Consider the following 27,310-nt stretch of genomic DNA (forward strand, 5'->3'; position numbering starts at 1 on the left):
TCCACCCAACCTGCACAACTTTGGAGTATCGGAGGAGACCCGCACAGACACGGGGAGAATGTGCAGACTCCACGCATCAAAGGCTGGGATTGAACCTGGATCCCTGGCGCTGTGAGGCAGCAGTGCTAACCACTGTGCCACCGTGATGTCCTGCTGGTGTTGCCATCGATACTCATATCTCATAAACAAATGTGAAAAATGTAGATAATCTTTTAGAGTGGACACGATGAGCAGAAACCCAACCACTCCGCAAACACCACCCAAGCTAACATAAATGGTAGAACAATTAGGAGCACAGACACACAGAGAGATCTGGGCGTGTAGATTCACAGATCCTTAAAAGTGGCAGCACAGGTGGAAGAGGTGGTGAAGAAAGCATATGGCATCGGACAGAGCATTGAGTATAAAAGTTGGCAAATAATGTTACCGTTGTATAAAACGTTGGTTAGGCCACATTTGGAATACCGTGTTCAATTTTGGTGGCTACACCACCAGAAGGACATGGAGGCTTTGGGGAGAAAGGTTTACCAGGATGTTGCCCTGGTGTGGAGGGTATTAGCGAAGAGGAGAGATTGAATAAACTGGGATTGTTCTCCCTGGAAAGACGGAGGCTGATGGGCGACCTGATAGAAGTTTATAAAATTACAAGGGGTATGGATAGGGTGAACAGTTCGAAGCTTTTTTCCAGGGTGGAAATGACAATTACAAGGGGGCACAAATTCAAGGTCAGGGGGGAGAGGTTCAGTGGAGATGTGCGGGGGAGGTTTTTACGCAGAGGGTGGTGGGGGCCTGGAATGCACAGCCACGTGAGGTGGTTGAGGCAGTTACGTTAGCCACATTTATCTGATAGACGCATGAACAGTGAGGGAATGGAGGGATACAGGCGGTTGTCTCGATAGGACAATGTGATCGGTGCAGGGTTGGAAGGTCGAAGGGCCTGTTCCTGTATTGTTCTTTGTTCTTTGGTGTGGCGAGACTGAACTAAAACTGCTGATGTTAGTGGACATTGCTGTGTGAGCCTGTGTACCCTGGAGGTGGAGAGGGTGAAGGGCTGTGTTGGTGGTGTTCTGTGTTAAGTGGTGAATACTTGTTGGTTTACACTGATTCACTTTTTAAATTCTTCACACTGCTCTTGTTCGCACAGAGGTGCCTGCGTTCTAATGAGAAAATCAGCTTACAAACTGATATATTTTCTCACATTGCAATGATTCTGTTTTTCTTTCATCAGATGCAAGTCAGGAACTTTCAACTTACAAGCTCACAATCCTCACGGCTGCAGCAGCTGCTTCTGCTTTGGACATTCAGCAGCTTGTACCTCAGCCTCCCAGTTCGCTGTTCATCACATCGTCTCAACCTTTCACCAAGGTATCCCTCACTCCTCTACACAGCAACACAGAATGGCAAGATTCCCCACACTCCCTCAGCACTGACCCTCTGACAGTGCGGCACTCCCTCAGCGCTGACCCTCTGACAGTGCGGCACTCCCTCAGCACTGACCCTCTTGACAGTGCGGCACTCCCTCAGCACTGACCCTCTGACAGTGCGGCACTCCCTCAGCACTGACCCTCTTGACAGTGCGGCACTCCCTCAGCACTGACCCTCTGACAGTGCGGCGCTCCCTCAGCGCTGACCCTCTGACAGTGCGGCACTCCCTCAGCACTGACCCTCTTGACAGTGCGGCACTCCCTCAGCACTGACCCTCTGACAGTGCGGCACTCCCTCAGCACTGACCCTCTGACAGTGCGGCACTCCCTCAGCGCTGACCCTCTGACAGTGCGGCACTCCCTCAGCACTGACCCTCTTGACAGTGCGGCACTCCCTCAGCACTGACCCTCTGACAGTGCGGCACTCCCTCAGCACTGACCCTCTTGACAGTGCGGCACTCCCTCAGCACTGACCCTCTGACAGTGCGGCGCTCCCTCAGCGCTGACCCTCTGACAGTGCGGCACTCCCTCAGCACTGACCCTCTTGACAGTGCGGCACTCCCTCAGCACTGACCCTCTGACAGTGCGGCACTCCCTCAGCACTGACCCTCTGACAGTGCAGCACTCCCTCAGCGCTGACCCTCTGACAGTGCGGCACTCCCTCAGTACTGACCCTCTGACAGTGCAGCACTCTCTCAGTACTGACCCTCTGACAGTGCAGCACTCTCTCAGTACTGACCCTCTGACAGTGTGGCACTCCCTCACTACTGACCCTCTGACAGTGCGGCACTCCCTCAGCACTGACCCTCTGACAGTGCGGCACTCCCTCAGTACTGACCCTCTGACAGTGTGGCACTCCCTCACTACTGACCCTCTGAAAGTGCGGCACTCCCTCAGCACTGACCCTCTGACAGTGCGGCACTCCCTCAGCACTGACCCTCTGACAGTGCAGCACTCCCTCAGTACTGACCCTCTGACAGTGCGGCACTCCCTCAGCACTGACCCTCTGACAGTGCGGCACTCCCTCAGTACTGACTCTCTGACAGTGCAGCACTCCCTCAGCGCTGACCCTCTGGCAGTGTGGCACTCCCTCGGTACTGACCTTCTGACAGAGCAGCACTCCCTCAGCACTGATCCTCTGATAGCATGACACTCCCTCAGCACTGACCCTCTGACAGTGTGGCACTCCCTCAGCACTGACCCACTGACAGTGCGGCACTCTCTCAGTACTGACCCTCTGACAGTGTGGCACTCCCTCACTACTGACCCTCTGAAAGTGCGGCACTCCGTCAGCACTGACCCTCTGACAGTGCGGCACTCCCTCAGCACTGACCCTCTGACAGTGCGGCACTCCCACAGCACTGACCCTCTGACAGTGTGGCACTCCCTCAGCACTGACCCTCTGACAGTGTGGCACTCCCTCAGCACTGACCCTCTGACAGTGTGGCACTCCCTCAGCACTGACCCTCTGACAGTGCGGCACTCCCTCAGCACTGATCCTCTGACAGTGCGGCACTCCCTCAGCACTGACCCTCTGACAGTGTGGCACTCCCTCAGCACTGACCCTCTGACAGTGCGGCACTCCCTCAGCACTGATCCTCTGACAGTGCGGCACTCCCTCAGCACTGACCCTCTGACAGTGCGGCACTCCCTCACCACTGATCCTCTGACAGTGCGGCACTCCCTCAGCACTAACCCTCTGACAGCGCAGCACTCCAACAATGCTCCACTGTGTACTCTGGCCTTGGGTCTGCTGTCAAGTCTGGTGGACACTCGATGGGCTGAATGGCCTCCTTCTGACCCAGAGGCGAGATTGTTATCCCCTGAATCAAGGCCACCTCCTGTGTGTTCTCCATGCAGCAAAGGCTCAGCCACTGTGGGGAAGCATTGAAATACCTGCCAATAGTCAGTTCATTCAAAGCCTTGGGCTGATAGGCTGCATGGTGACCTTTAACCCTGTCTGGTTCTTTCTGTAAACACAGATGATTGGCGAGGGCAGAATTTTTCAAGAGAGGAATTTCCACTTTCCTGGGAGAAAGAACGGATCAGTCTGTTTCCGGAGGATGGGGTATTGGAATATTACAGTGCCCCAGGTAAGTGTCTGTGTGGGTTTCCTCCGGGTTCCACAGTCCAAAGATGTGTGGGCTAGGTGGATTGGCCATGCTAAATTGCCCCCGAATGTCAGGGAGACTAGTTAGGGTAAATGCATGGGATTACGGGGATAGGGCCTGGGTGGGATTGTGGTCGGTGCAGACTTGATGGGCTGAATGGCCTCCTTCTGCACTGTACAGATTCAGTGTGCATGAAAACATTTAGCTTACAGCCGAGTAGACAAACGTGTCACCTGTTGTGTTTTGTTTGTGGGTCACCGGGAGTTTGGAGTACTGGTGTGGTTACTGTCCCTTTAATGTGGTTGCTTCCAATACTTCCAATTGAAGATAATCTGGTCAGGATGAATTGCTGTGACTCAGGGAAGTTCATCTGTACGTGGGCAGATTCTTGTAAATTTCCTGATACTAGATCATAGAATGAGGAGCAAATAGCTGTTTCAATTTATTTTTTGTTATTGTCACATGTATTGGCATACAGTGAAAAGTATTGTTTCTTGCACGCATACCATTCATTGAGTAGGAAACGAGAGAGTGCAGAATGTATTGTTACAGCTATAGCTAAGGTCTAGAGAAAGATCAACTTAGTGCGAGGTAGGTCCATCTAAAAGTCTGATGGCAGCAGGGAAGAAGATGTTCTTGAATCGGTTGGTATGTGACCTCAAACTTTTATCCCTTTTCCCCAATGGGAAAAGGTGGAAAAGAGAATGTCTGGGGTGCGTGGAGTCCTTAATTATACTGGCTGCTTTGCCAAGGCAGCAGGAAGTGTAGACAGAATCAATGGATGGGAGGCTGGTTTGTGTGATGGATTGGGCTACTTTCACGATCTTTTGTAGTTTCTTGTTATCTTGGGCAGAGCAGGAGCCCATACCAAGCTGTGATACATCCGTAAAGGATGCTTTCTATGGTGTATCTGTAAAAGTTGGTGAGAGTCATAGCTGACATGCCAAATTTCCTTAGTCTTCTGAGAAAGTAGAGGTGTTGGTGGGCTCTTTTAACTCTAGTGTCCACATGGAGGGACTGGGACAGGTTGTTCGTGATCTGGGTACCTAAAAACTTGAAGCTCTCAACCATTTCTGCTTCACCCCCGTTAATGTGGACAGGGGCACGTTCTATGTTTTATTTGTAAGATTTGTTTTATGGTCATTTATCGCTTGAAGATGATATCTCAGACAATAAAGCAACAACTTACATTTCTGTAGCATCTTCAACATAGTAAAATGTCCCAAAGTGCGACACAGGAGCTTAATCTGGCAAACATTGACACCGAGTAACTTGAGGAGAGTTTAGGATTGATGACCAGAAGCATGATCCAAAGTGTAGGTTTTAAAGGAATGCCTTTTGTGGGGGATAATGAGATAGAGAGGGGAAGAGGTTTAGAGAGGGAATTCCGGAGCTTGGAGACCCAGCAGATAAACGCACGGAGCCAGTGGTGAAATGATTAAATTTGGGGATAGGCAGGGAGCCAGAATTGGAGGATCACAAATATCTGTGAGTGGGAGGAGATTATCGAGATGAGAGAGGGGGAGGCCATGGGGAACTTGGCCAGGAGGATGTTAGAGTAGTGGAACCTGATGGTGAGAAAGGCGTGAAGGGTGGTTTCGGTAGGTGAACTGAGCTGAGACAGAATCGGGTGCTGTTATATCTGGAAATAGTCCATCTTGATGCTGTGAATATGTGGTCACAAACACTTCTCAGGGTCAAACATAAGGCCAAGGTTTTGAACAGTTTGCTTCAGCCTCAGGTCATTGTCAGAAAGAGGGATGAAGTCAGTGGCTGGTGAATGGACCGTGGGGTAGGGCCGGAAGGTCCAAAATAATCTGCCCCTATACTTGTCACCCTCAGTTTTGGTTTCAGTAATCCACTTTGATGACCTGTGTTCTTTCCTCCTGTTTTAGCAAAGTTTCTGGGGAACCAACTTCTCAGCTATGGGCAGAACCTCTCCTTCATTCTCCACGTGGAAAGTGAGGAATTAACATCCTTCAGCCTGATCCTGGAAGGTTCTGGAATCCACGTCTCTGCTTCCGTTTCTGCGCAGGTGCAGAATAACACTTCTCCCTGGGAACAGATGGTTATCTTCACGTGAGTCACAAATGAATCCTTCCATTAGTTTGAGCTCCCAGCGCTGGGGCCTGTGATTTCGTGTTGAGGGCAAATTAATTTAAGTGTTGAGAATTATTGGAATTCCTAAATGATATCTGTGAGATTTATTACCTCTGCCGGTGAAGACGGGCAGAGGTAAGGTTTTCACATATTTGCCTGTAAAGAACATATCTCAAAAATTAAGACACAGGTTTAAAGAACACTTGGTGCACAGCTCGGGCATGGCCCCAGGAAGAACTGATTAATTTTGGATGAAGATTTGGACCCTGGAGGATCTGTTAATTTTGGGAGAGAGGGTAAATTGACTTCTTTTAGAATGTTGTAGATTGTTTCATCAGTGCAACCCATCACAGCCGTTGAAACGTGAACAGAGTTTTCAGAGCAGGTTGTTGGATGTCGATGCAGCCTCCCCAGTGAGATGGAAGCTCTTAATAAAAAGATTTCTCTTTTTCTACTTTGTAGTTTTTTGTTATTCATTCATGGGTATCGCTGGCCAGCCAGCATTGATTGCCCACCCCTCGTCATCCTTGTTCAGAGGACAGTTGAGAGTCAGTCACACTGCTCTGGAGTCACACGTAGATCAGACTGGATAAGGACAGCAGATTTTGATGGCACATTAATGAACCTGATGGTTTTTTTCTGTCAATATATCTCAAGACACAGATTTGAAGAAGACTTGGTGCATAGCTAGGGCATGGCCCAAGGAAGATTCATTTTTGACAAGAATCTGGACCCTGGAATTTTTGAAAGGATCCGTTAATATTGGAAGATAGGGTGGTTTCATGGTTATCACTAGACTTTTAATTCCAGATTTTTTATTGAATTCAAATTCCACTATCTGCCACGGTGGGATTTGAACCCGGATCCCCAGAACATTAGCAGCGTTTCTGGATTAATAGTCTAACAGCACTAGGCCATCATCTCCCTGTTGCAAAGCATCAACCAGGCAGGGAAACATCTCAAGGGAGAGCTGCATGATTGTAACAACATTGGGTTAACAAATCAACTTGCTGCGTTTAAAAAATATCATCCTTCTAGTTCTTGTGTCAATTATCTTCAATCTGTGCCCTCTGGTTACCAACCCTCCTGCCTCTGGGAACTGTTTCTCCACATTAACTCTATCAAAGCCTCTTTGTAATTTTGAATGCCTTTAGTAATTCCTTCCTTAACTTTCTCTACTCTAAGGAAAACCATCCTAATTTCCCGAGGTCTCTCCTGATCTCCATATTGGAGCTGTTCCAGGCCAGGCTGTCCATCCATGGGCAACATGGAATGGCTGAGATCAGAGGCCAGGTATCTTGACCTCGCCTCACTACCACCTGAGTCGATGCTCCCGCCCTTCCGGGGGTGGATGTTTACCGCGACACTTTTCCTAATTGGGATATTGGACTCATGTGCCAGGGACGCGGGTTCGATCCCTGGCTTGGATCACTGCGCGGAGTCTGTACGTTTTCCCTGTGTCTGCGTGGGTTTCCTCCGGGTATTCCGGTTTCCTCCCACAGTCCAAAAGACATGCAGATTATGTGCATTGGCCGTGCTAAATTCTTTCTCGGTGTACCCAACAGGCGCCAAAGTGTGGCGACTGAGGGATTTTCACAGTAACTTCATTGCAGTGTTAGCGTAAGCCTATTTGTGAGACTAATAAATAAATTTAAAACTTTGTGACTTGCTTTTGTTTGCTGTCGTATCCTTGTCGGGGGCTGCCCCTTTGATTTATCCCTCAGTTTGTTTAATTTAGTTGAAATTAACCAAAAGAGGATAAAGAAAGTTGTGCCTTTGGCTTTCTGTGAATGGTGGCACTGTGTGTGTGTGTTTGGTGGGGGGGGGGGGAAAGAGATGGTGGTGGTGTGGGGGTGGTGGGGATGGTGTAGGATGGGGAGGAAGGAGCTGAGGTGCAACATCACAACCAGTAACAATGATATTTTGGTTTAATTAGTTAATTAAGTTTCCTTTTGACACTTTTGCCTGAATTTTACCACTTGCCTGCCCGAGGCTCATAGCATCCCACCCAAGGCCAACAGAAAATGCACGTTCCGGGGGCGGACGGGCCTGTAGAATCCCGGCCTCGGTGTCAAAATGTCCCACCAGAAGCTGTCACATTCTACAGGCCCGTCCGCCCCCGGAACATGCATTCTCTGTTGGCCTTGGGTGGGATGTTATGAGCCTCGGGCAGGCAAGTGGTAAAATTCAGGCAAAAGTGTCAAAAGGAAACTTAATTAACTAATTAAACCAAAATACCATTGTTACTGGTTGTGATATTGCACCTCAGCTCCTTCCTCCCCATCCTACACCTCATTGATTATTAAACTCATTGATTATTGTTTTATTAAATGAGTATAAAGGTTGTCGGGGGAGAATGTGGTGTCACGGCAATGTCACTGGGCTAGTAATTCAGACTCTGGTTCAAATCCCACAACGGCAACTGGTGCAGTTTACATAGAAACGTAGAGACTGGAAGCAGGAGGCAGCCATTCGGCCCATCGAGCCTGCTTCGCCATCCATTATGATCATGGCTGACCATCAAATTCAATATCCTAACCCCCCCACTTCCCCCCCATCCCTCGATCCCTTTATCCCCAAGAGCGATATCTAATTGCTTCTTGAAATCACACAACGTTTTGGCCTCAGTTGCATTCTGTGGCCTATGGCCATGCTTGTCGGAAAATGTCTCATCTCAGAAGCTGAGCTAAACAAGTTCAGTTAGTACTCGGATGGGATTCCGTCTGGGAATACCGAGTGCCGTGGGGGTGATCTGCTGAAGGGGCCGGAATGCATCATCAGCCCCGGAAATGAAATTTTAATTTAATTTGTTAACTTTCGGTTGAAGATTTTGTTTTTAGTTACTGTGCCCCTTCAAAGGCTTGATCATTGGTTTATTAGTTCATTTATTTTCACTGATGCTCATCAGAGTGTAAAGAGAGTCAGTGGGGACTTTGAGTTAATAGTCAGAAGTCTGAAATGCTGTACGCTGAGAATAAACCAAGTCACAAGGGAAACATCTTGTGTCCTGTTCCATACTTCACCATTGGACTTGGATCCATTCAATAAATTATAAACCTCCCAAGCTTGACTTATTAATCGCTTGAGATTTGTGATCATTTGAAAATTGGTATTCTTGCGTTTGTCCCGATGAGTGCAAGATGTAAAACTTCAGCAACAGGTCTCTCTTTTCAGTAATATTCAAGTTCTATACTCTTTATAGAAAGGATATTATTAAACTAGAAAGAGTGCAGAAAAGATTTACTAGGATGCTAGTGGGATTTGATGGTTTGAGTTATAAGGAGAGGCTGGATAGTCTGGGACTTTTTTCCCTGTAAGAAGATAAGGGGTGATCTTACAGAGGTCTATAAAATAATGAAGGGCGTAGATCAGCTAGATAGCCAATATCTTTTCCCAAAGGTAGGGGAATGTAAAACTAGAGGGCATAGGTTTAAGGTGAGAGGGAAGAGATACAAAGGTGTCCAGAGGGGCAATTTTTTTCTCTCAGAGGGTGGTGAGTGTCTGGAATAAGCTGTCAGAGGTAGTAGTAGAGGCGGGTACAATTTTGTCTTTTAAAAAGCGTTTAGACAGTTACATGGGTAAGATGGGAATAGAGGGAGATGGGCCAAATGTGGGCAATTGGGACTAGCTTTGGTGTTTAAAAATAAAGGGCAGCATGGACAAGTTGGGCTGAAGGGTCTGTTTTCATGCTGCAAACCTCTATGACTCTATAAGTGACTGTTACATTGAGAGAATAACATAACTGACATGAGGATGGATCTTCACACACAATGTGACTAATGTTTGGGATGGACCCTGGGGAGGGCCTAAGAAACAGGAGCAGATGGAGCCCAGTGAACCCCTTGGCCTGCATTGCTTTATCTGATTGTGAGTGATGATCTATCTCAACTCAACTTTCGCACACTGTACCTGTGGAATTCATTACCACAGAAAGTACAAAACAGTGAATGTATTCAAGAGGTGGCTGGATATAGCATTTGGGGCAAACAGGATCAAAGGTTATGGGAAGAAAGCAGAATTAGGCTATTGAGTTGGATGTTCAGCCATGAAGAATGGTGGATCAGGCTCGAAGGGCCAAATGGCCTCCTCTTGCTCCTATCTTCTATGTATCCCTATCCCCATTCCCAGAAATCTATCTATCTCTGTCTTGAATCTACTCAACAGCTGAATTCTCAGGGATAGAGAATTACAAAGATTCACACGTCTCCAAGTGTTTTTTAATCATTCGTGGGACATGGGCATCACTGACTGGTCAGCATTTATTGCCCATCCCTAATTGCCAGAGGGACAGTTGAGAGCTAACCACATTGTTGCAGCTCTGGAGTAGCATGTAGGCCTGACCAGATAAGGATGGCAGATTTACTTCCTGACTTGATGTTAGTGAACCAAATGGGTTTCCAACAATCGAGAATGGTTTCATGGTCATCAGTAGATTCTTAATTCCAGATTTTTTTGAAAAAATTGAATTTGAATTCTCCCATGGTGGGATTTGAACCCAGGTTCCCAGAATATTGGCTGAGTTTCTGGATTAATAGTCTAGGTGATAATACCACTAGGCCATCGCCCACATCATTCTTTATTAGTCTTAAATTGCCAATACCTCATTCTGAGACCCCATGTTCTCAATTCCAGCCAATGGGGAAACAGCCTCTCAGCATCTGTCAAACCCTTTAAGAACTTCAGATGTTTTGGTTGGACGGGAAACCCTGGAATCATTTAAGAAACAATTGGTGGACTTGAAGATATCTCTGAATGTTTGGGCGATTGTTTGTTAATCCTGAGTCACATTATTTCAATGGCTGTTTGTGTTTTGGCAGACTGCATGAAGCAGGGGAGGGGATCCAAACTCCAGCCCTGTCCAGTTTCCAGTTTCAGCAACTCCTCTCCAATCTCAGCACCATGAAGCTGGGCAGCAGGAATGCCTGTGAGTGACCTTCACCCTAACTGGGGATATCCGTCTCTCATGCTGTGTCTCTCCGTGTGTGTGTGAGCGTGTGCGTGAGCGTGTGTGTATGCGAGCGTGTGTATGTGTGAGCGTGTGTGTGTGCGAGCATGAGTGTGTGTGTGTCTGTGAGCGTGTGTGTGTGTCTGTGAGCGTGTGTGTGTGTGTGTATGTGTGTGTGTGTGGAAGGTAACTGTGGTCAGTACCTGATTATACCGAGTGCAGCAAGTCAGATCCAGATATGAAAACCCCCCACTCTCCTCCATATGTTATATGAATGTGGGGTGACCAGCCAGGAGTGCAGGATTGTTAAAGCGGCCATTCAGCCCATTGTGTCTGCACTGGCTTTTCAAATGAGTAACTCACCTGGTACCATTCCCCAGCTGTAATGATTTCCATCAGGTCTTTGAGGTTGGCCTATTGGAAAATTAACTCCCAAAGTTAAAACTTTATTTAATAGTCACAGGTAAGGCTTACATTACACTGCAGTGAAATTACTGTGAAATTCCTGATTAAGGATCTAATCAATGGGCCAATCAGGGAGTCTTTTCCTTGTATTTATCCAGGAGTGTCAGTTCCTCTGGCACCCCCGGAGGTAGACTGCTGGCTGCGAGCACTCTGTGTACTGCTGCTGGAACTATAACTAAATGGGTTTTGGTGAAGGGATTTCTGCCTCCGCAGACTTATTAGACCTGCCTTCTCCCCGTAACCCTGCACATTCTCCCTTTCAGATGTAGGCTGTGTTGCTTTTAAAGAGACAGTCATCAGCACAGCCCAATTCCCTTTCGAATGCTTGAATTGAAACTGCCTCCACCACACTCTCAGACAGTGCATTCCAAACCCCAGCCACCCGCTGTGTGAGAAAGCTTCGCCTCATACCGCTTGGCTCAGTGGGTGGCCCTGCTGCCACTGGGTTAGGAAGTTCTGGATTCAAGTCCCACTCCGGCACAAAATTCCAGGCACTGTCAAAGTCGCTGTCTTCCCGGTGGGATTTTTAACCGGAGGCACAGACAGCCGCTCTCAGGGGGATGTGCAAGATTCCATGACCGCTGTTTTGAGGAGGAGTTGGGGGAATTATACCCAGTGTCCTGGCCAATGGTTACCCCTCAGTCAAAACCATAACTTATTATTGGTACCGTTACCTCTGTGCTGCCTGGAGGATCTTTCTGGGTGAAAATTGGCCAACCGCACATCAAAAGTATGTAATTGGTTGTTAAGCATTTTGGAATGCCCGGTGCCCAGGAAAGATGCTGTATAAATGCGGGGTTTTATTTATGTATTGAACCTGTGCTATGTCAGATTGTTTTCTGCTTTCTCCTGCAGTCTCCCTCAGGGAGGTTACCCTGGTTACGGCCCAGGCCGGCCTATCACCCCGAGCAGCCTGGGTGGAGGAGTGTATGTGTCCGGAAGGCTACGTCGGACAGTTCTGCGAGTTCTGTGCCCCGGGCTACAAGCGAGAAGTCCCTTATGGAGGTCCGCTGACTCAGTGCGTCCCCTGTACCTGTAACCAACATGGGACCTGCCACCCGGACTCAGGTCTGTTTATACCGTCAGTTATCCGTGTTTCCATTCCAGTCTCTCAGCCGCCCCTCCCTGACTCCCGGAACCACAGAAACGTTAGGATAGAGGGCAGTTTGGTCTATCATTCACTGGGGTCATAAACTCTGACACCATTGATTTCCCCTTGTTCCTTTTATAACATTCATCTCGAGCTACTGGGACTTAGAATCATAGAATCCAGACAATGCACAAGGAGGCCATTCAGCCCATCGAGCCTGCACTGACCACAATCCCATCCAGGCCCTATCCTCATAACCCTACGAATTTACCCTGCTAATCCCCTTCACACTAAGGGGCAATTTAGCATGGCCAATCCACCCAGCCCGCACATCTTCGGATTGTGGGAGGAAACCGGAGCACCCGGAGGAAACCCACGCAGACACGGGGAGAACGTGCCAATTCCGCAAGGACAGTGACCCGAGGCTAGAATTGAACCCGGGTCCCTGGCGTTGTGAAGCAGCAGCGCTAACCGCTGTGCTGCCCCTTGAGCAGCTAGCAGTGCCGGCACGGTGCTGAGGGAGTGCTGCTGTGTAGGGGGCGCCATCTTTCTGACAAGAAGTTAATCTGAGAGCCCGTCTCCTCCCTTGGATGGGTACGAAAGATCTGGTGGAGCTATTCCCAAGTAGAACCAGGGAGTAGAGCCGAGGGGGGGCAGGGGTTCACGCTGGCGTTCCGGAGCAACACACATCCTTCAGTCAATATCACTAAAAAGAAACCAGATGATCTGACAAATTGCTCACTACTGTCTGTGGGATCTTGCTGTGCTCACATTAGCTGCCTCGTTTCCTACATTCACAGCAGCAAGGGAACTTCGATAAAGAGACTTTGATCAGCGGAACTCAGCCTGGGACACACTGAGGCTTTGTCTAAATACACCACCCCACCCACCGGTCCCCCCCACCCCCTCCCCGCCCCTCCCACTTCACCCCAGGCGCTGTGGTTGCTTCATGTGGAAATACTTTCACACTGAGGTTAGAAACAGAAGTGTCTCCCCTTCCCCTCTGCTTCCACAATGAACAGGAATCTTTTAGGCTTTTATCTTCCCACTAATAGGTCCAAGTAATCCTTCTCTCTTTCCCCAGCCAAAACCTTCCCTGATTATAGACCCATAACTTACAACCTCCGGGGTGTCACACCCCTGGGGGTGGGGGGATCTCTGAAGCTGGTCTGGCTACTCCCGCCCCTCCCAGTGTGAGGACAGCACAGCAATTAACCCACAATTCGAGCTTCCATTGGGTAACTGCCTGGACCATTCAGTAGAACTACAGAACCACAGAATATTACAGCACAGAAACAGGCCTTTTGGCCCCTCTTGTCTGTGCTGAACCATTTTTCTGCCTAGTCCCACGGACCTGCACCCGGACCATATCCCTCCACACCCCTCACATCCATGTATCTGTCCAAGTTTTTCTTAAATGTTAAAAGTGACCCTGTATTTACCACTTTATCTGGCAGCTCATTCCACACTCTCACCGCTCTCTGTGTGAAGAAGCCCCATCTAATATTCCCTTTAAACTTTTCCCCCTTTCACCCTTAACCCACGTCCTCTGGTTTATTTTCTCCCCTAGCCTCAGTGGAAAAAGCCTGCTTGCGTTCGCTCTATTTACACCCATCATAATTTTATACACCTCTATCAAATCTCCCCTCATTCTTCTACAGTCCAGGGAATAAAGTCCTAATCTATTCAACCTTTCTCTGTTACTCAGTTTCTCAAGTCCTGGCAACATCCTTGTGAATCTTCTCTGCACTCTTTCAACCTCATTAATGTTCTTTCTGTAATCAGGTGACCAAAATTGCACACAGTCCTCTAAATTCAGCCTCACCAATGTCTTAAACAATTTCACCATAACATTCCAACTCTTATACTCAATACTTTGATTTATAAAGGCCAATGTACCAAAAGCACTCTTTTTGACCCTATCTACCTGTGATGCCATAGGGCCTAATGGCCTCATCTTGCTCCTGTTTTTGATGTTCTTTCTTCTATACTCTGATTTAAATCAGAGTCTTTGGATCATTCTGACCCTCTGACAGGAGAATTGCCAATAAAAAGTTAGAATTGAAACCATTTTTAACTCCTGGTTAACTGTACTACTGGCACAGTGGTTAATCCTCGGGTCGCTAGCTGTGAGGAGTCTGCACGTTCTCCCCGTATCTGCATGGGTTTCCTCTGGGTGCTCCGGTTTCCTCCCACAGTCCAAAGATGTTCAGGTTAGGTTGATTGGCCATGCTAAATTGACCCTTAGTGTTAGGGGACTAACAGGGTAAATACACGGAGCTATGGGGATAGGGCTTGAGTGGGATTGTGGTCGGTGCAGACTCAATGGGCAGAATGACCTCCTCCTGCACTGTTGAGATTCTATGATTCTATGAACACCCTCTCTGGACCCCACGTGGGACCCCTTCCAAACATCCCCTTCTGCCATGACTACCTGCCCCCTAACTATCTCCCCAACGAATCTCCCAATCACTCTTAGGATGCCCCAACTACCCTCCCCACCACCACAACTACCCTCCTGACCCCCAAGGGAACTCCCTCCACCCCTGTGCATTCTTCATCAGAAATGTGCTGGGTGGGGGGTGTGTTGGGGGCAGGATGGCCCTAGCACCTGTTTGATGCCCCCTTTGCCATCTTGGTATCCCTGAGCCGGTCTGTATGAGGCCTGACCAGTAATCCTTCAAGGATGCCACTGCAATGGTAATTTCTCTGAATGTGGCTCTGGGGATGTGTAGTACGCCCCATGGCCCAACATCAAGTCCCACAATCCACTGGTGCCTGGGGAAGTGGGCATTCAGTGATGAGGGAACGGTGTGGGTGCTAACCTCTGGGAGGGAACGGGCTGACAAGCGGAGGTGTAACTGGTCAGAGCGACCAGCCCAGCGCTGTGTGTTATTCCTGAGGAGCGCTTGAGGGGAGCACTGTCCCTTCCACCCACTCTCCCTGCTCTGATGTGTCAGTGTGTATTCCAGCTGGTATTTGCTGAGTCTGCCTCTCCACTGATCGATCAGAGCCCCACTATTCATTACACGCTCCAGAGCAACATGTTTAATTATTCTGAGGGAGATCTTCAGGCAGTTTGAGGTTAATTTAATTATTCTCAGCTGATCATCAGGACAATTAGAGTTTAATTGCTCCTGGTCAGAACTTCAGGTCAATTAGAGGTTAACGCCTCAGGTAGATCCTCTGGTCAGTTACAGATTAACTGCTAGGGTAAATCCTCTGGTCAGTTAGAGATTAATTGCTAGGGTAAATCCTCTGGTCAGTTAGAGATTAATTACTAGGGTAAATCCTCTGGCCAGTTAGAGATTAATTGCAAGGGTAAATCCTCTGGCCAGTTAGAGATTAATTGCAAGGGTAAATCCTCTGGTCAGTTAGAGATTAATTGCTAGGGTAAATTCTCTGATCAGTTAGAGATTAATTGCAAGGGTAAATCCTCTGGCCAGTTAGAGATTAATTACTAGGGTAAATCCTCTGGCCAGTTAGAGATTAATTACTCGGGTAAATCCTCTGGTCAGTTAGAAATTAATTGCTAGGGTAAATCCTCTGGCCAGTTAGAGATCAATTGCAAGGATAAATCCTCTGGCCAGTTAGAGATTAATTGCAAGGGTAAATCCTCTGGTCAGTTAGAGATTAATTGCTAGGGTAAATTCTCTGATCAGTTAGAGATTAATTGCTAGGGTAAATCCTCTGGTCAGTTAGAGATTAATTACTCGGGTAAATCCTCTGGTCAGTTAGAGATTAATTGCTAGGGTAAATCCTCTGGTCAGTTAGAGATTAATTACTCGGGTAAATCCTCTGGTCAGTTAGAGATTAATTACTAGGGTAAATCCTCTGGCCAGTTAGAGATTAATTGCTAGGGTAAATCCTCTGGTCAGTTAGAGATTAATTACTCGGGTAAATCCTCTGGTCAGTTAGAGATTAATTACTAGGGTAAATCCTCTGGCCAGTTAGAGATTAATTGCTAGGGTAAATCCTCTGGTCAGTTAGAGATTAATTGCTTGGTGGACCTTCAGGAGGAAGCTGTGAGGAATCTTTCTCAGTATGTTTGAAGTGTGGTTGATCGATTTACATCTGGGATAACCGCAGGGTGAGGGAGGTGGTGTGATTCCCAGAGACTGCTGCACGGTGATGTCTGTGTGGGATTTATCAGTCATTATTATTGGGAGTCTGTGTTTCCTGAGAGTTTTGTTCCCTACGCTTACATTAAGCCTCTGGAGTTTTGAACATGAAGTGTGGACTCTCTGTTAAACTGGATTTCTTTTCCATCACAGGGATTTGCCAGTGTGTGCACAACACCATCGGGCCTTCCTGTGAGCAGTGTGCGAGCGGTTACTATGGCAACCCGTTCCGGGGCAGGTACAATGATTGTAAGCCTTGCCCTTGCCCCAATCAGTCTAACTGCGCCATTATGGAGGATACAAAAGAAGTGATTTGTACGGACTGCCCTGAAGGACAGACAGGTAAACAGTGGCCTCCTGGCTTGACGTCAGCTCCCTCTGGGTGGGTCACGTCGCAGCTTCCTCCAGTTACCGAGCCAATGACAGCAAGTTCTGAGGGTCCCTCGCCCATCGGGACCCTATTGGATGCTGGTGTTGCCTGTGCTTCTGAAAGGGGGATGATAGTTCTCCGGAGCTCCCATTCAGAGCCACCTCCTTCCCCCGTCCGCCCCCAACACACTGTTGGAAGTTAGGTGGCTGGTGGTCAGGTTTCGGCCTGTTTTGATGCCTCACGTTGTTGAATGGCCTATTGGCAGTTACTGGGCCTCAGATGAGAAGGATTGCTGAATGGGCTGGATATTGAGGATGGTCCTTCCCACATTCCTCACGCCCTCCTCCTCAGCAAACTGTAACACATCCAGATATGGAGGAGATAAAAATGGGAACCAGAATGGCACGTTATGGAGCCCAGGGGTTCAAACACCCCAGTGGCAAGCTATGAAATCTAATCAGTGAAAGAAATATTGTGATTTTTTTTAAAAATTCTTTTATGGATCTGAGTGGCGCTGGTAAGCCATTTATTGCCCATTCCTAATTGCCCCTTGAATTGAGTTCAGCCATTTCAGAGGGCATTAAGAGTCGACCACATTGCTGTGGCTCTGGAGTCACATGTAGACCAGACCGGGTAAGGACGGCAGATTTCCTTCCTTAAAAGACATTAATTAATGGGTTTTTATCACAATCGACAATGGTTTCATGGTCACCGTTACTGAGACTAGCTCTCAATTCTAGATTTTATTCACTGCATTTAAATCCCCCCAGCTGCCATGGTGGGATTTGAACCCCTGTCCCCAGACCATTGGGTTGGATCTCTGGATGACTAGTACAGTGATATTACCACTATGCCACCGTCTCCAACTCTACGTCACTGTGGACCTGGTCCTTCTGGTCTGGTCTATCAGTGAAACCAGGGCCCGGCCATTGAATGACTCTGACATCACCACAGCCACCCCAGGAAGGCTCCAGCCCCTCCATCAGAGCAGAGGATGCAGTTTCATACACATCCTGAGAGCAAATCTGCCTCCAAAACAATAACAGATGATTCCATTTTTAACCACTCAACATGATCCATGTTGGATATCGAATTATAATTACGACTGAATAGAAATTGATTGACAATTTCTGGAGACCAATCATCATCTGTCTGGATGGCAGAACAGACTAGAGGGGCTGAATGGTCTCCTCTTGTCCCCATCTGCCAGAAATCCTGGTAAATGATCAGGAGGATGAGCATTGTTAAAACCCAGGCCAGAAACTCCAAGGTGTTTTATAAAGTTAGTCTTGACCTGAAGTTTTACATTTGATTTTGGCATTAGGGTAAGCACAACATGTTTCAGTCCAGGTATGATTCAAGTGATCCACTTGGAAGTTTTTAATCAAATAAAATACATTTAAGAACACAGTTACAGTATCTCAAAAAAAATTAGCATAACTTTTACCGATTATCTGACTTAAACACAACACAGTGTAACCCCTAACAGCGAGCTATCTCTGTTGTTCCAAGCTAAAGTGATATCCCATAGACATACGCCCTTCTTCAGGATTAGCACAAAAGCAAGTATGCTCACATGATGCTGGATTTTCAGCTGTTTAACACTTCTGAACAGAGATCCAGCAATTTTCAGAGAAGGATATATGCTCAAAACAGAAAAACCTCAGAGAAGCAAATCCAGCCTCTGGCAGCTCCCAGCCTCTGGAAGATCCCAGAGACAGAAAGGATATTTCTTCCTCTGCAGCTTCCAGAGCAGTAACTCTTACAAAACAGAATTTCCAAAACACCTTATTTCCTGGCAGATTCCAGTCTCCGACTGCAGAGAGGGCAAAAGAGAGAGACTGCTCTCCCTTAACTCAAAAGCAGCATCAAAGTTGAAATATTCTGTGAAAAAGCCCAGTTTCCCCATCACATGACCATACCTGCCAAGCATCCCATTGAAGCCCCACTCTGCAAAATCCCAGGGGAAAACAGCAGAACAGCATTAGTTCAGATGAAAACCAACATTCTAGCCATTGGAAACAAGTAAGCTGCCTCAACAACAATGCAGCATGCTGGTAGACACTACGGCTCCGAGTGCGTAAAAACTGTTACAACAGATCCTGCACAAGAACATGGCTCAAATACATTCCTTAAAGGCACAGGATCACCACATCATTACCTGGTTGAGTGGCAGAACGGCTGAAGGGCCTCCTCCTGTCTCCATCTTCTAGAAATCCTGGTACATAATCAGGAGGATGACCAGAAAGATCTGAAGAATGATATAATCGCTACAGTGCAGAAGGAGGCCATTTGGCCCATTGAGTATGCACCAACTCTCTGACAGAGAATTTTACCCAGGCCAAACTCTCCCTCATCCCCCTAAACCCATACATTACCTCACACACATAGGGGCAATTTAGCATGGCCAATCCACCCAAGGTATTGACAAGACTTCCCACCTCCGATTGTCTCTTCCCAACTCTCCCCCTATCAATGGCAGTCTTCCCACTCTCCTACCATCAGTCACCTGACACACCAAGCCTCCTTCCCACAGCCAATTGGAAAGCTGGCAAGCTCTTTGATACCTGATTGGATGATTCTTAACCATTAGTCAAACGTTAGTTTTCTGGCCCTCCCCAAATGTTAGGATAAGGAGTAAGCAGCAATCACAGATGTTACTCAATGCAGACAAGGAAAAGGAATTAAGATATCAATCAGCTGTGATGGAAGTGAGTGGCAGAACAGGCCTGAGGGGCTGAATGGCCTCTTTTTTTTATTCATTGGTGGGACATGGGCATCGATGGCTGGGCCAACATTTATTGCCCGTCCCAATTGCCTGAGGGCAGCTGAGAATCAACCACATTGCTGTGGCTCTGGAGTCACGTGTAGGCCAGGCCGGGTAAGGATGGCAGATTTCCTTCCCTGAAGGACATTGGTGAACCAGATTGGTTTTTCCGACAATCGACAACGGTTTGATGGTCATCAGTAGGTTCTTAATTTCAGGTATTTTTTATTGAATTCTAATTCCACCATTAGCCGTGCAGGATTCGAACCTGGGTCCCCAGAACATTAGCTGAGTTTTTAATAGTCCAGTAATGATACCACTCGGCCGTCGCCTCCCCCTTCTTACAGCCCAATAACCAAGAACAGCTTCTTCCCTGCTGCTGTCAGACTTCTGAATGGACCTTCCTCGCATTGAGTTGATCTTTCTCTGCACCCGAGCTACGACTGTAACACTACATTCCGCACTGTCTCCTTTCCTTCTCTATGAACGGTATGCTTTGTCTGTATAGCGCACAAGAAACAGTACTTTTCATTGAATACAAATGCGTGTGACAGTAATAAAATCAAATCAAAACATAAAAAAATTAAGATCTTACATCCTGAAGTTGCTTTCAAAATATCCTGGAAATCAACTTTTAATTTGTGGAGACTCCAGGATATTCCGGGAGATTTGGGAACCCCCGTAGGACATCTCCCTTTACCCGGCAGTAAAACCCCTAAAGTTACTCAGATGAAAGGTTGGAAAATTCTGGTGTAAGAAAGCTACCTTTCTCCAGCCAGTGTCTTTGTGATGTTTCTGACCAGTTTTCTGATCTCTCTCTCTCTCTCTCTCTCTGTCTCTCCAGGCAAGCGCTGTGAAATGTGTGATGATGGTTTCTTTGGCGACCCACTGGGTCTTCACCGGTTTGTCCGCCCCTGTACCCGGTGCCAGTGTAACGGGAATACTGATCCCAATGCCGTGGGCAACTGCGATCAGCTGACCGGGGAGTGCCTGAAATGCCTGTTCCACACTGTCGGCCATTACTGCGACCGCTGCGATGACGGTTTCTATGGAAACGCTCTGACCCCCAACCCGTCTGACAAGTGCCGGAGTGAGTGAGAGGTTTAGACGAGGGGAGTGGAATGTTTCTGTGAGCGTAGGAGCGAGTTCCGTGTGAGGTGATGTCACCGAGTGCCTGTTACCGCTCTGTGTGTGTGTGAGAGGAATAATTACCAAACCATTAATAATGTGGTTCTCTTTAAGATGTATGATGCTTTTGTTAAGAGTTACTGAATTGTGGAGGTTGAAATGTAACAATGTTAAGAACACGAAAAGGCCATTCGGCCCCTTGGCTCTCCTCTGAAATTCCACATGGTCATTGGCTGAATATCGATTTCCTAATAATCTATCGATCTCCATTTGGAAGGTTAAGTTTATAAATTTTCGGTTTATTTTGTTAGTGTCACAAGTAGGCTTACATTAACACTGCAATGAAGTTACCGTGAAAATCCTCCAGTCGGCACACTCAGGCGCCTGTTCGGGTCCACTGAGGGAGAATTTAGCACGGACAATCCACCCTAACCAGCGCATCTTTGGATTGTGGAAGGAAACCGGAGCACCTGGAGGAAACCCACGCAGACACGGAGAGAATGTGCAAACTCCACACAGACAGTGACCCAAGCCGGGAATCGAACCCGGGTCCCTGGCGCTGTGAGGCCGCAGTGCTAACCACTGTGCCATCATGCCACCCATATTCATTGACTGGAGGGCTCCCAACAGTTTGTGCAGAGATTTCTCCTCATCTCGGTTCAAACCTGAAACTGTGATCCTGTGCTCTGGATTCTCCACCATGGAGGGGAGGGGTGGGGGTGCAGCCTCTCCCTGATCGAAGCCAGCTGGGCCCTGGGCTGTTTCTGCTTCTGTTCAGTATCTATCCTTTTGTGTCACGTAATTCCATCCCATTCAAAAACAGGTCCACCTCGCGCTCGCAAAAATTCAGTGAATCAGTTTTCACTGCGAGAGAGTGCTGCTTGCTCCTCAAGATGCTTTGAATAACCTAGTCACACCTTTCCACAGTCAAGGTGTTCTCCTCGAAATATAGAGAAGATATTCCCACTTCATTGAATTATGGAATCTACGGCACGGAGACAGGCCCTACAGCCCATACTAGTCATGCCAACCAGATGGCACGGCACAGTGGTTAGCACTGCTGCCTCACAGTGCCGGGGATCCAGGTTCAATTCCCAGCTCGGGTCACCGTCTGTGTGGAATCTGCACATTCTCCCCGTGTCTGCGTGAGTTTCCTCCGGGTGCTCCAGTTTCCTCCCACAGTCCAAAAGACGTGCTGGTTAGATGCATTGGCCGTGCTAAATTCTCCCTCAGTGTACCTGAACAGGCACCAGAGTGTGGTGACTAGGGGATTTTCACAGTAGCTTCATTGCAGTGTTAATGTAAGCCTACTTGTGGCACTAATAAAAAAACTTTTAAAAAGCTCATCTAAGCTAACCCCATTTGGCCCGTATCCCTCTAAACCTTTCCTATCCTTGTATCTGTCTAAATGCCTTTTAAACGTTGTCAATGTCCCTGCCTCAACCACTTCCTCGGCAGCTCATTCCACACACGTACCATCCCCTGTAAAAAGTTGCTCCTCAGGCTCCCATTAGTTTTTTTTTCACTTAACTTAAACCTGATCCCTCTAGTTCTCAATTCCCCAACCCTGGGAAAAAGACAGAGTGCATTCACCCTATCCATGGTTCCCATGATCTTTTACACCTCAATAAGATCAGCCCTCAGTCTCCTATGCTCCAAAGAGAAAGTTCCTAGCCTGTCCAACCTCTCCCTATAACTCAGTCCCTTGAGTCCTGGCAACATCCTTGTAAATCTCTTCTGCACTGTCTCCAATTTAATAACATCTTTCCTATAGCAAGGCGACCAAAACTGAACACAATACTCCAGGTCCAGCCTCACCAATGTCCTGTATAACTGCAACATAACTTCCCAACTTCTATTCTCAGTGCCTTGACTGATGAAGGCCAGAATTCCAAAAGCCTTCTTCACTGCCCTATCTACGTGTGATTCCACCTTCAGAGAACTTGTGGAAGAGTCTAAAGGTCAAAGTTATAAATATAAGATAATCATTCATAAATTCAATCGGAAATTCAAGAGAAACTCCTTTACCCAGAGAATGTTTAGGATATCAAACTGGCTACCATAGATGTGGATGTTGCTGGCTGGGCCAGCATTTATTGCACATCCTTAATTAACCTTTGAACTGTGTGGCTCACTCGGCCATTTCAAGGGCCAGTGGGTCTGGAGTCTCATGTAGGCCAGACCAGGTAAGGATGGCAGATTTCCTCCCCTAAAGGACATTAGTGAACCAGAAGGTTTTTTTTGACAATCGACAATAATTTCATTAGGCTTTTAATTCCACCATCTTCTATGGCAGGATTGGAACCCAGGTCCCCAGGGCATGACTTTGAGTTTCCGGATTACTAGTCCAGTAACAATGCCGCCTACCCTCATCTCCCCTTGAACTGAGTTGAATTGTATAGACACATTTAAGGGGAAACTGGATAAACACATGAGGGAAAAAGGAATTGAAGGAGATACTGATTGGGAGAGATGAGAAGGGTGGACAGAGTGGGGGGTGGAGGGGGTGCTGAGTGGGAGGAAGCTCAGCTGATTCCTGGGGTGGTGGGACTGGCATATGAGGAGAGATTGAGTCAGTTAGGATTGTATTTGCTGGAGTTCAGAAGAATGAGGGGGAGTCTTGCAGAAACCTATAGAAGCCTAACAGGACTGGACAGGTAGATGCAGGAAGGATGTTCCTGATGGTGGGGGAATCCAGAACCACGGGTCACAATCTAAAAATGAAAGGTAAAATTTTTTAGGACTGAGATTGGAAGAGATTTCTTCACCTCTGGAATGAAGAGCTTGTCGTATGAGGAACAATTGAGGACTCTGAGTTTGTACTCGGTGGAGTTTAGAAGGATGAGGGGGGAATCTTATTTAAACTTACAGGATACTGCGAAGCCTGGATAGAGTGGACGTGGAGAGGATGTTTCCACTAGTAGGAAAATCTAGAACCAGAGGGCACAACCTCAGGCTAAAGGGACGGTTCTTTAAAACAGAGATGAGGAGGAATTTCTTCAGCCAGAGAGAGGGGAATCTGTGGAACTCTTTGCTGCAGAAGGCTGTGGAGGCCAGGTCATTGAGTGTCTTTAAAACAGAGACAGATAGGTTCTTGATTAATAAGGGGATCAGGGGTTATAGGGAAAAGACAGGAGAATGGAGATGAGAAAAATATCAGCCATGATTGAATGGTGGAGCAGACCTGATCGGCCGAGTGGCCTAATTCTGCTCCTATGTCTTATACCCAGAGATTGGTGAATCTGTGAACTTCACTACGATAGAAAGCAGTTGAGACCAAAATGTTGTATGTTTTCACGAAGGAGTTAGATATAGCTCTTGGGGCAAAAGGGATCAAAGGAAATGGGGGAAAGGTGGGGTCAAGCTCTTGAGTTGGATAATCAGCCATGATCATAATGAATGGTGGCAGAATGGGCTCAAAGGGCCGAATGGCCTCATGCTCCTATTTGCAACGTTTCTATTAACAGCAGGATGGAGAGGATGGGCCGAATGGCCTGTTTCTGTGCTGTAAGTTTGATGTTCTCACCCTGTTTATTGCTGGGAGTCGCGGGAATTGCATTAGTCTGTGTTTCTTTTCTCCGCAGCCTGTAACTGTGATCCAGTTGGTTCAACCAATGAGGCTCAGACCTGCAACCCTGCAAGTGGCCAATGCGAGTGCCTGCCTCACGTGATTGGTCGAGATTGCAGCCAATGTGAGCCAGGCTTCTATAATCTGCAGCCCGCAGTGGGGTGCCTCAGGTAACCAATAGAAGGAGCTGTCATCGGTGAAAATCTTGTTTGGTTCCCCCACCGGCCATCAAACGATCTCTCCAGCCCCAGTATTTTGGCAGCTTTACCCTGTCCTCCTACTGACGTCCAATCCCACCCTTGTTATGACCCTTGACGCCCTATGCCAGTTGGATGTCAGGCTGACAGACAAGGCAGTAAACAGGACTGGAGAATCGAGGGGTCAGGGCAGTAGATGGAACAAGAGGTAAAAAACTCAGCTGAAGAGTACAAGAATTAGGAGCAGGAATAGTGGTCCCTGATCTGATGTTGATTTATTTTTATTATTGTCACATGTATTAACAAACAGTGAAAAGTATTGTTTCTAGCACGTTATACAGACAAAGCATACTATTCATAGAGAAGGAAACAAGAGAGTGCAGAATGTAGTGTTACAGTCATAGCTCGGGTGTAGAGAAAGATCAACTTTACGCAGAATAGGTCTATTCAGAAGTCTGACAGCGGCAGAGAAGAAGCTGCTCTTGGGTCGGTTGGTACGTGACCTCAGACTTTTGTATCTTTTTCCCAAAGGAAGAAGGTGGAAGAGAGAATGTCCGGGGTGTGTGGGGTCCTTAATTATGCTGGCTGCTTTGCCGAGGCAGCGGGAAGTGTAGACAGAGTCAATGGATGGGAGGCTGGTTTGTGTGATGGATTGGGTTACGTCCACAAGCTTTTGTAGTTCCTTGGCAGCCGCCATTCGATGAGACCAGGGCGGAGACTCCTGCTCGCTGCTGACCTATGATTTGCCATGTTAACTGTCCTTCATCTGTGACCTCAGGCAAGTAAAGGTCACGGCAACATTAACAAGATACCATCGGCAGATCCCAGTCAAATATCGGCAGATTATTTTACCGTGAGGGTGAACGTACAACTTTGAGCGCTCCATAGCCTGACATCCAACTGGCATGGGGGTCAAGGGTCATTACAAGGGTGGGATTGGAGGTCAGTAGGAGGACAGAATCGAGGGTCGGGGGATTGAGGGTCAGTGGGAGGACAGGATCGAGGGTCAGGGGATTGAGGTTCAGTAGGACTGGATCGAGGGTCAGGGGATTGAGGGTCAGTACGAGGGTGGGATTGGGGGTCAGCGCGAGGGTGGGATCGGGGGTCAGCGTGAGGGTGGGATCGGGGGTCAGCGCGAGGGTGGGATCGGGGGTCAGTGCGAGGGTGGGATCGGGGGTCAGTGCGAGGGTGGGATCGGGGGTCAGCGCGAGGGTGGGATCGGGGGTCAGCGCGAGGGTGGGATCGGGGGTCAGCGCGAGGGTGGGATCGGGGGTCAGCGCGAGGGTGGGATCGGGGGTCAGCGCGAGGGTGGGATCGGGGGTCAGCGCGAGGGTGGGATCGGGGGTCAGTACGAGGGTGGGATCGGGGGTCAGTACGAGGGTGGGATCGGGGGTCAGCGCGAGGGTGGGATCGGGGGTCAGCGGGATGGTGGGATCGGGGGTCAGTACGAGGGTGGGATCGGGGGTCAGCGCGAGGGTGGGATCGGGGGTCAGCGGGATGGTGGGATCGGGGGTCAGTACGAGGGTGGGATCGGGGGTCAGCGCGAGGGTGGGATCGGGGGTCAGCGCGAGGGTGGGATCGGGGGTCAGCGCGAGGGTGGGATCGGGGGTCAGTGTTTGTTCTGCTCGGTCTGCTGGCTCTGGATGAAGTTCTCAAACGGTGTCTGTATCCACTCGCTCGCCCTGTTACTGTTCCTGTTCTTTCTCCAGCTGTGCCTGCCACCCTATCGGATCACGGAACGGTTACTGCCAAACTCTGACTGGCCAGTGCAACTGTCGGCCTGGCATTGAAGGACGATCATGTGACAAATGCCAACGTGGCTACTTTGACCTCTCTGAGAGGGGCTGTCGAGGTACTGAGTGAGCAGTGTCGTTTATTTAATCTTCTCATTTCCGCTACTCATGGGGCCACAAGGAAACTGCTCTACTCGAATAGCCATTCCTCACGGCTGAACCAAGATGGAGAGAGTTTTCTGACTGTTTGACTGTGGAGGGCATCACATCCAATCTCCAGAGATTTTAGTCGGTGACCATGGCTGATTTCATTGGCCAGAGCTGAGAATATCGACCTTTTACCTCTGCCCATTGCTTAGCACAGTCGCAACAAGCGTGGAAACGCCAGGGTCACTGAGTGGAGCAGTGATTGGAATGAGCCAGAAATTTCCTGAGGAGAGTAAACCAGTTCCTGCTGCACCCTGTCTGCAGAGAGATGAAAGGAATGTTAATGTTTTGAGTTTCATGACCTTAAGCCAGAACATTAATCATCTGTTTCTCTCTGTACTGAAGCTGCCTGATTGCATCACCTGACCCATTGAGAATTTCCTGTATTTTCAATTTTTATTTCAGAATTTCAGTTTCTGCAGCAGTTTCAGGTTTTATCTCAGAATTTCAGTTTCTGCAGCAGTTTCAGGTTTTATCTCAGAATTTCAGTTTCTGCAGCAGTTTCAGATTTTATCTCAGAATTTCAGTTTCTGCAGCAGTTTCAGATTTTATCTCAGAATTTCAGTTTCTGCAGCAGTTTCAGGGTTTTATCTCAAAATTTCAGCTTCTGCAGCAGTTTCAGGGTTTTATCTCGGAATTTCAGCTTCTGCAGCAGTTTCAGGTTTAATCTCAGAATTTCAGCTTCAGTAGCAAGTTCAGGTTTCATTGAATGCTACAGTGCAAAAGGAGGCCATTCGGCCCATCAAGTCTGCACTGACCACAATCCCACACAGGCCCTAGCCACTTAACCTCATGCATTTACCTCAGCTAGTCCTCTTACACCAAGGGGCAATTTAGCTTGGCTAATCCACCTAACCCACACATCTTTGGACTGTGGGAGGAGACTCACGCAGACACAGGGAGAATGTGCCAACTCCACACAGACATTGACCCAAGCTGGGAATTGAACCTGGGTCCCTGGAGCTGAGGGACAGCAGTGCTAACCACTGTGCCACCATGCCGCCCCAGTGACACAGTGGTTAGCATTGTGCTACCAGCTCTGTGGCATTTTCAGGTTTTATCTCAGAATTTCAGCTTCTGCAGC

The 27,310-nt window shown here is 48.1% G+C and overlaps 1 protein-coding gene across 1 annotated transcript in view; it reads left to right on the top strand.

Moving 5' to 3' along the window:
- Positions 1-27,310, top strand: part of LOC145358193 (laminin subunit gamma-3-like) — a 115,026-nt gene that overhangs the window by 59,271 nt on the left and 28,445 nt on the right. The window contains exons 8-16 of the mRNA XM_080211973.1: positions 1,229-1,365; positions 3,407-3,517; positions 5,431-5,614; positions 10,453-10,559; positions 11,901-12,113; positions 16,410-16,598; positions 20,238-20,483; positions 24,106-24,259; positions 25,996-26,138. Of these exons, the coding sequence (XP_080068099.1) occupies positions 1,229-1,365; positions 3,407-3,517; positions 5,431-5,614; positions 10,453-10,559; positions 11,901-12,113; positions 16,410-16,598; positions 20,238-20,483; positions 24,106-24,259; positions 25,996-26,138 (1,484 nt within the window). The remainder of the gene's footprint in view (positions 1-1,228; positions 1,366-3,406; positions 3,518-5,430; positions 5,615-10,452; positions 10,560-11,900; positions 12,114-16,409; positions 16,599-20,237; positions 20,484-24,105; positions 24,260-25,995; positions 26,139-27,310) is intronic.

Source organism: Carcharhinus amblyrhynchos, chromosome 25, assembly GCF_965287045.1.
Source record: "Carcharhinus amblyrhynchos chromosome 25, sCarAmb.v2.hapA, whole genome shotgun sequence".
Lineage (NCBI taxonomy): Eukaryota > Metazoa > Chordata > Chondrichthyes > Carcharhiniformes > Carcharhinidae > Carcharhinus > Carcharhinus amblyrhynchos.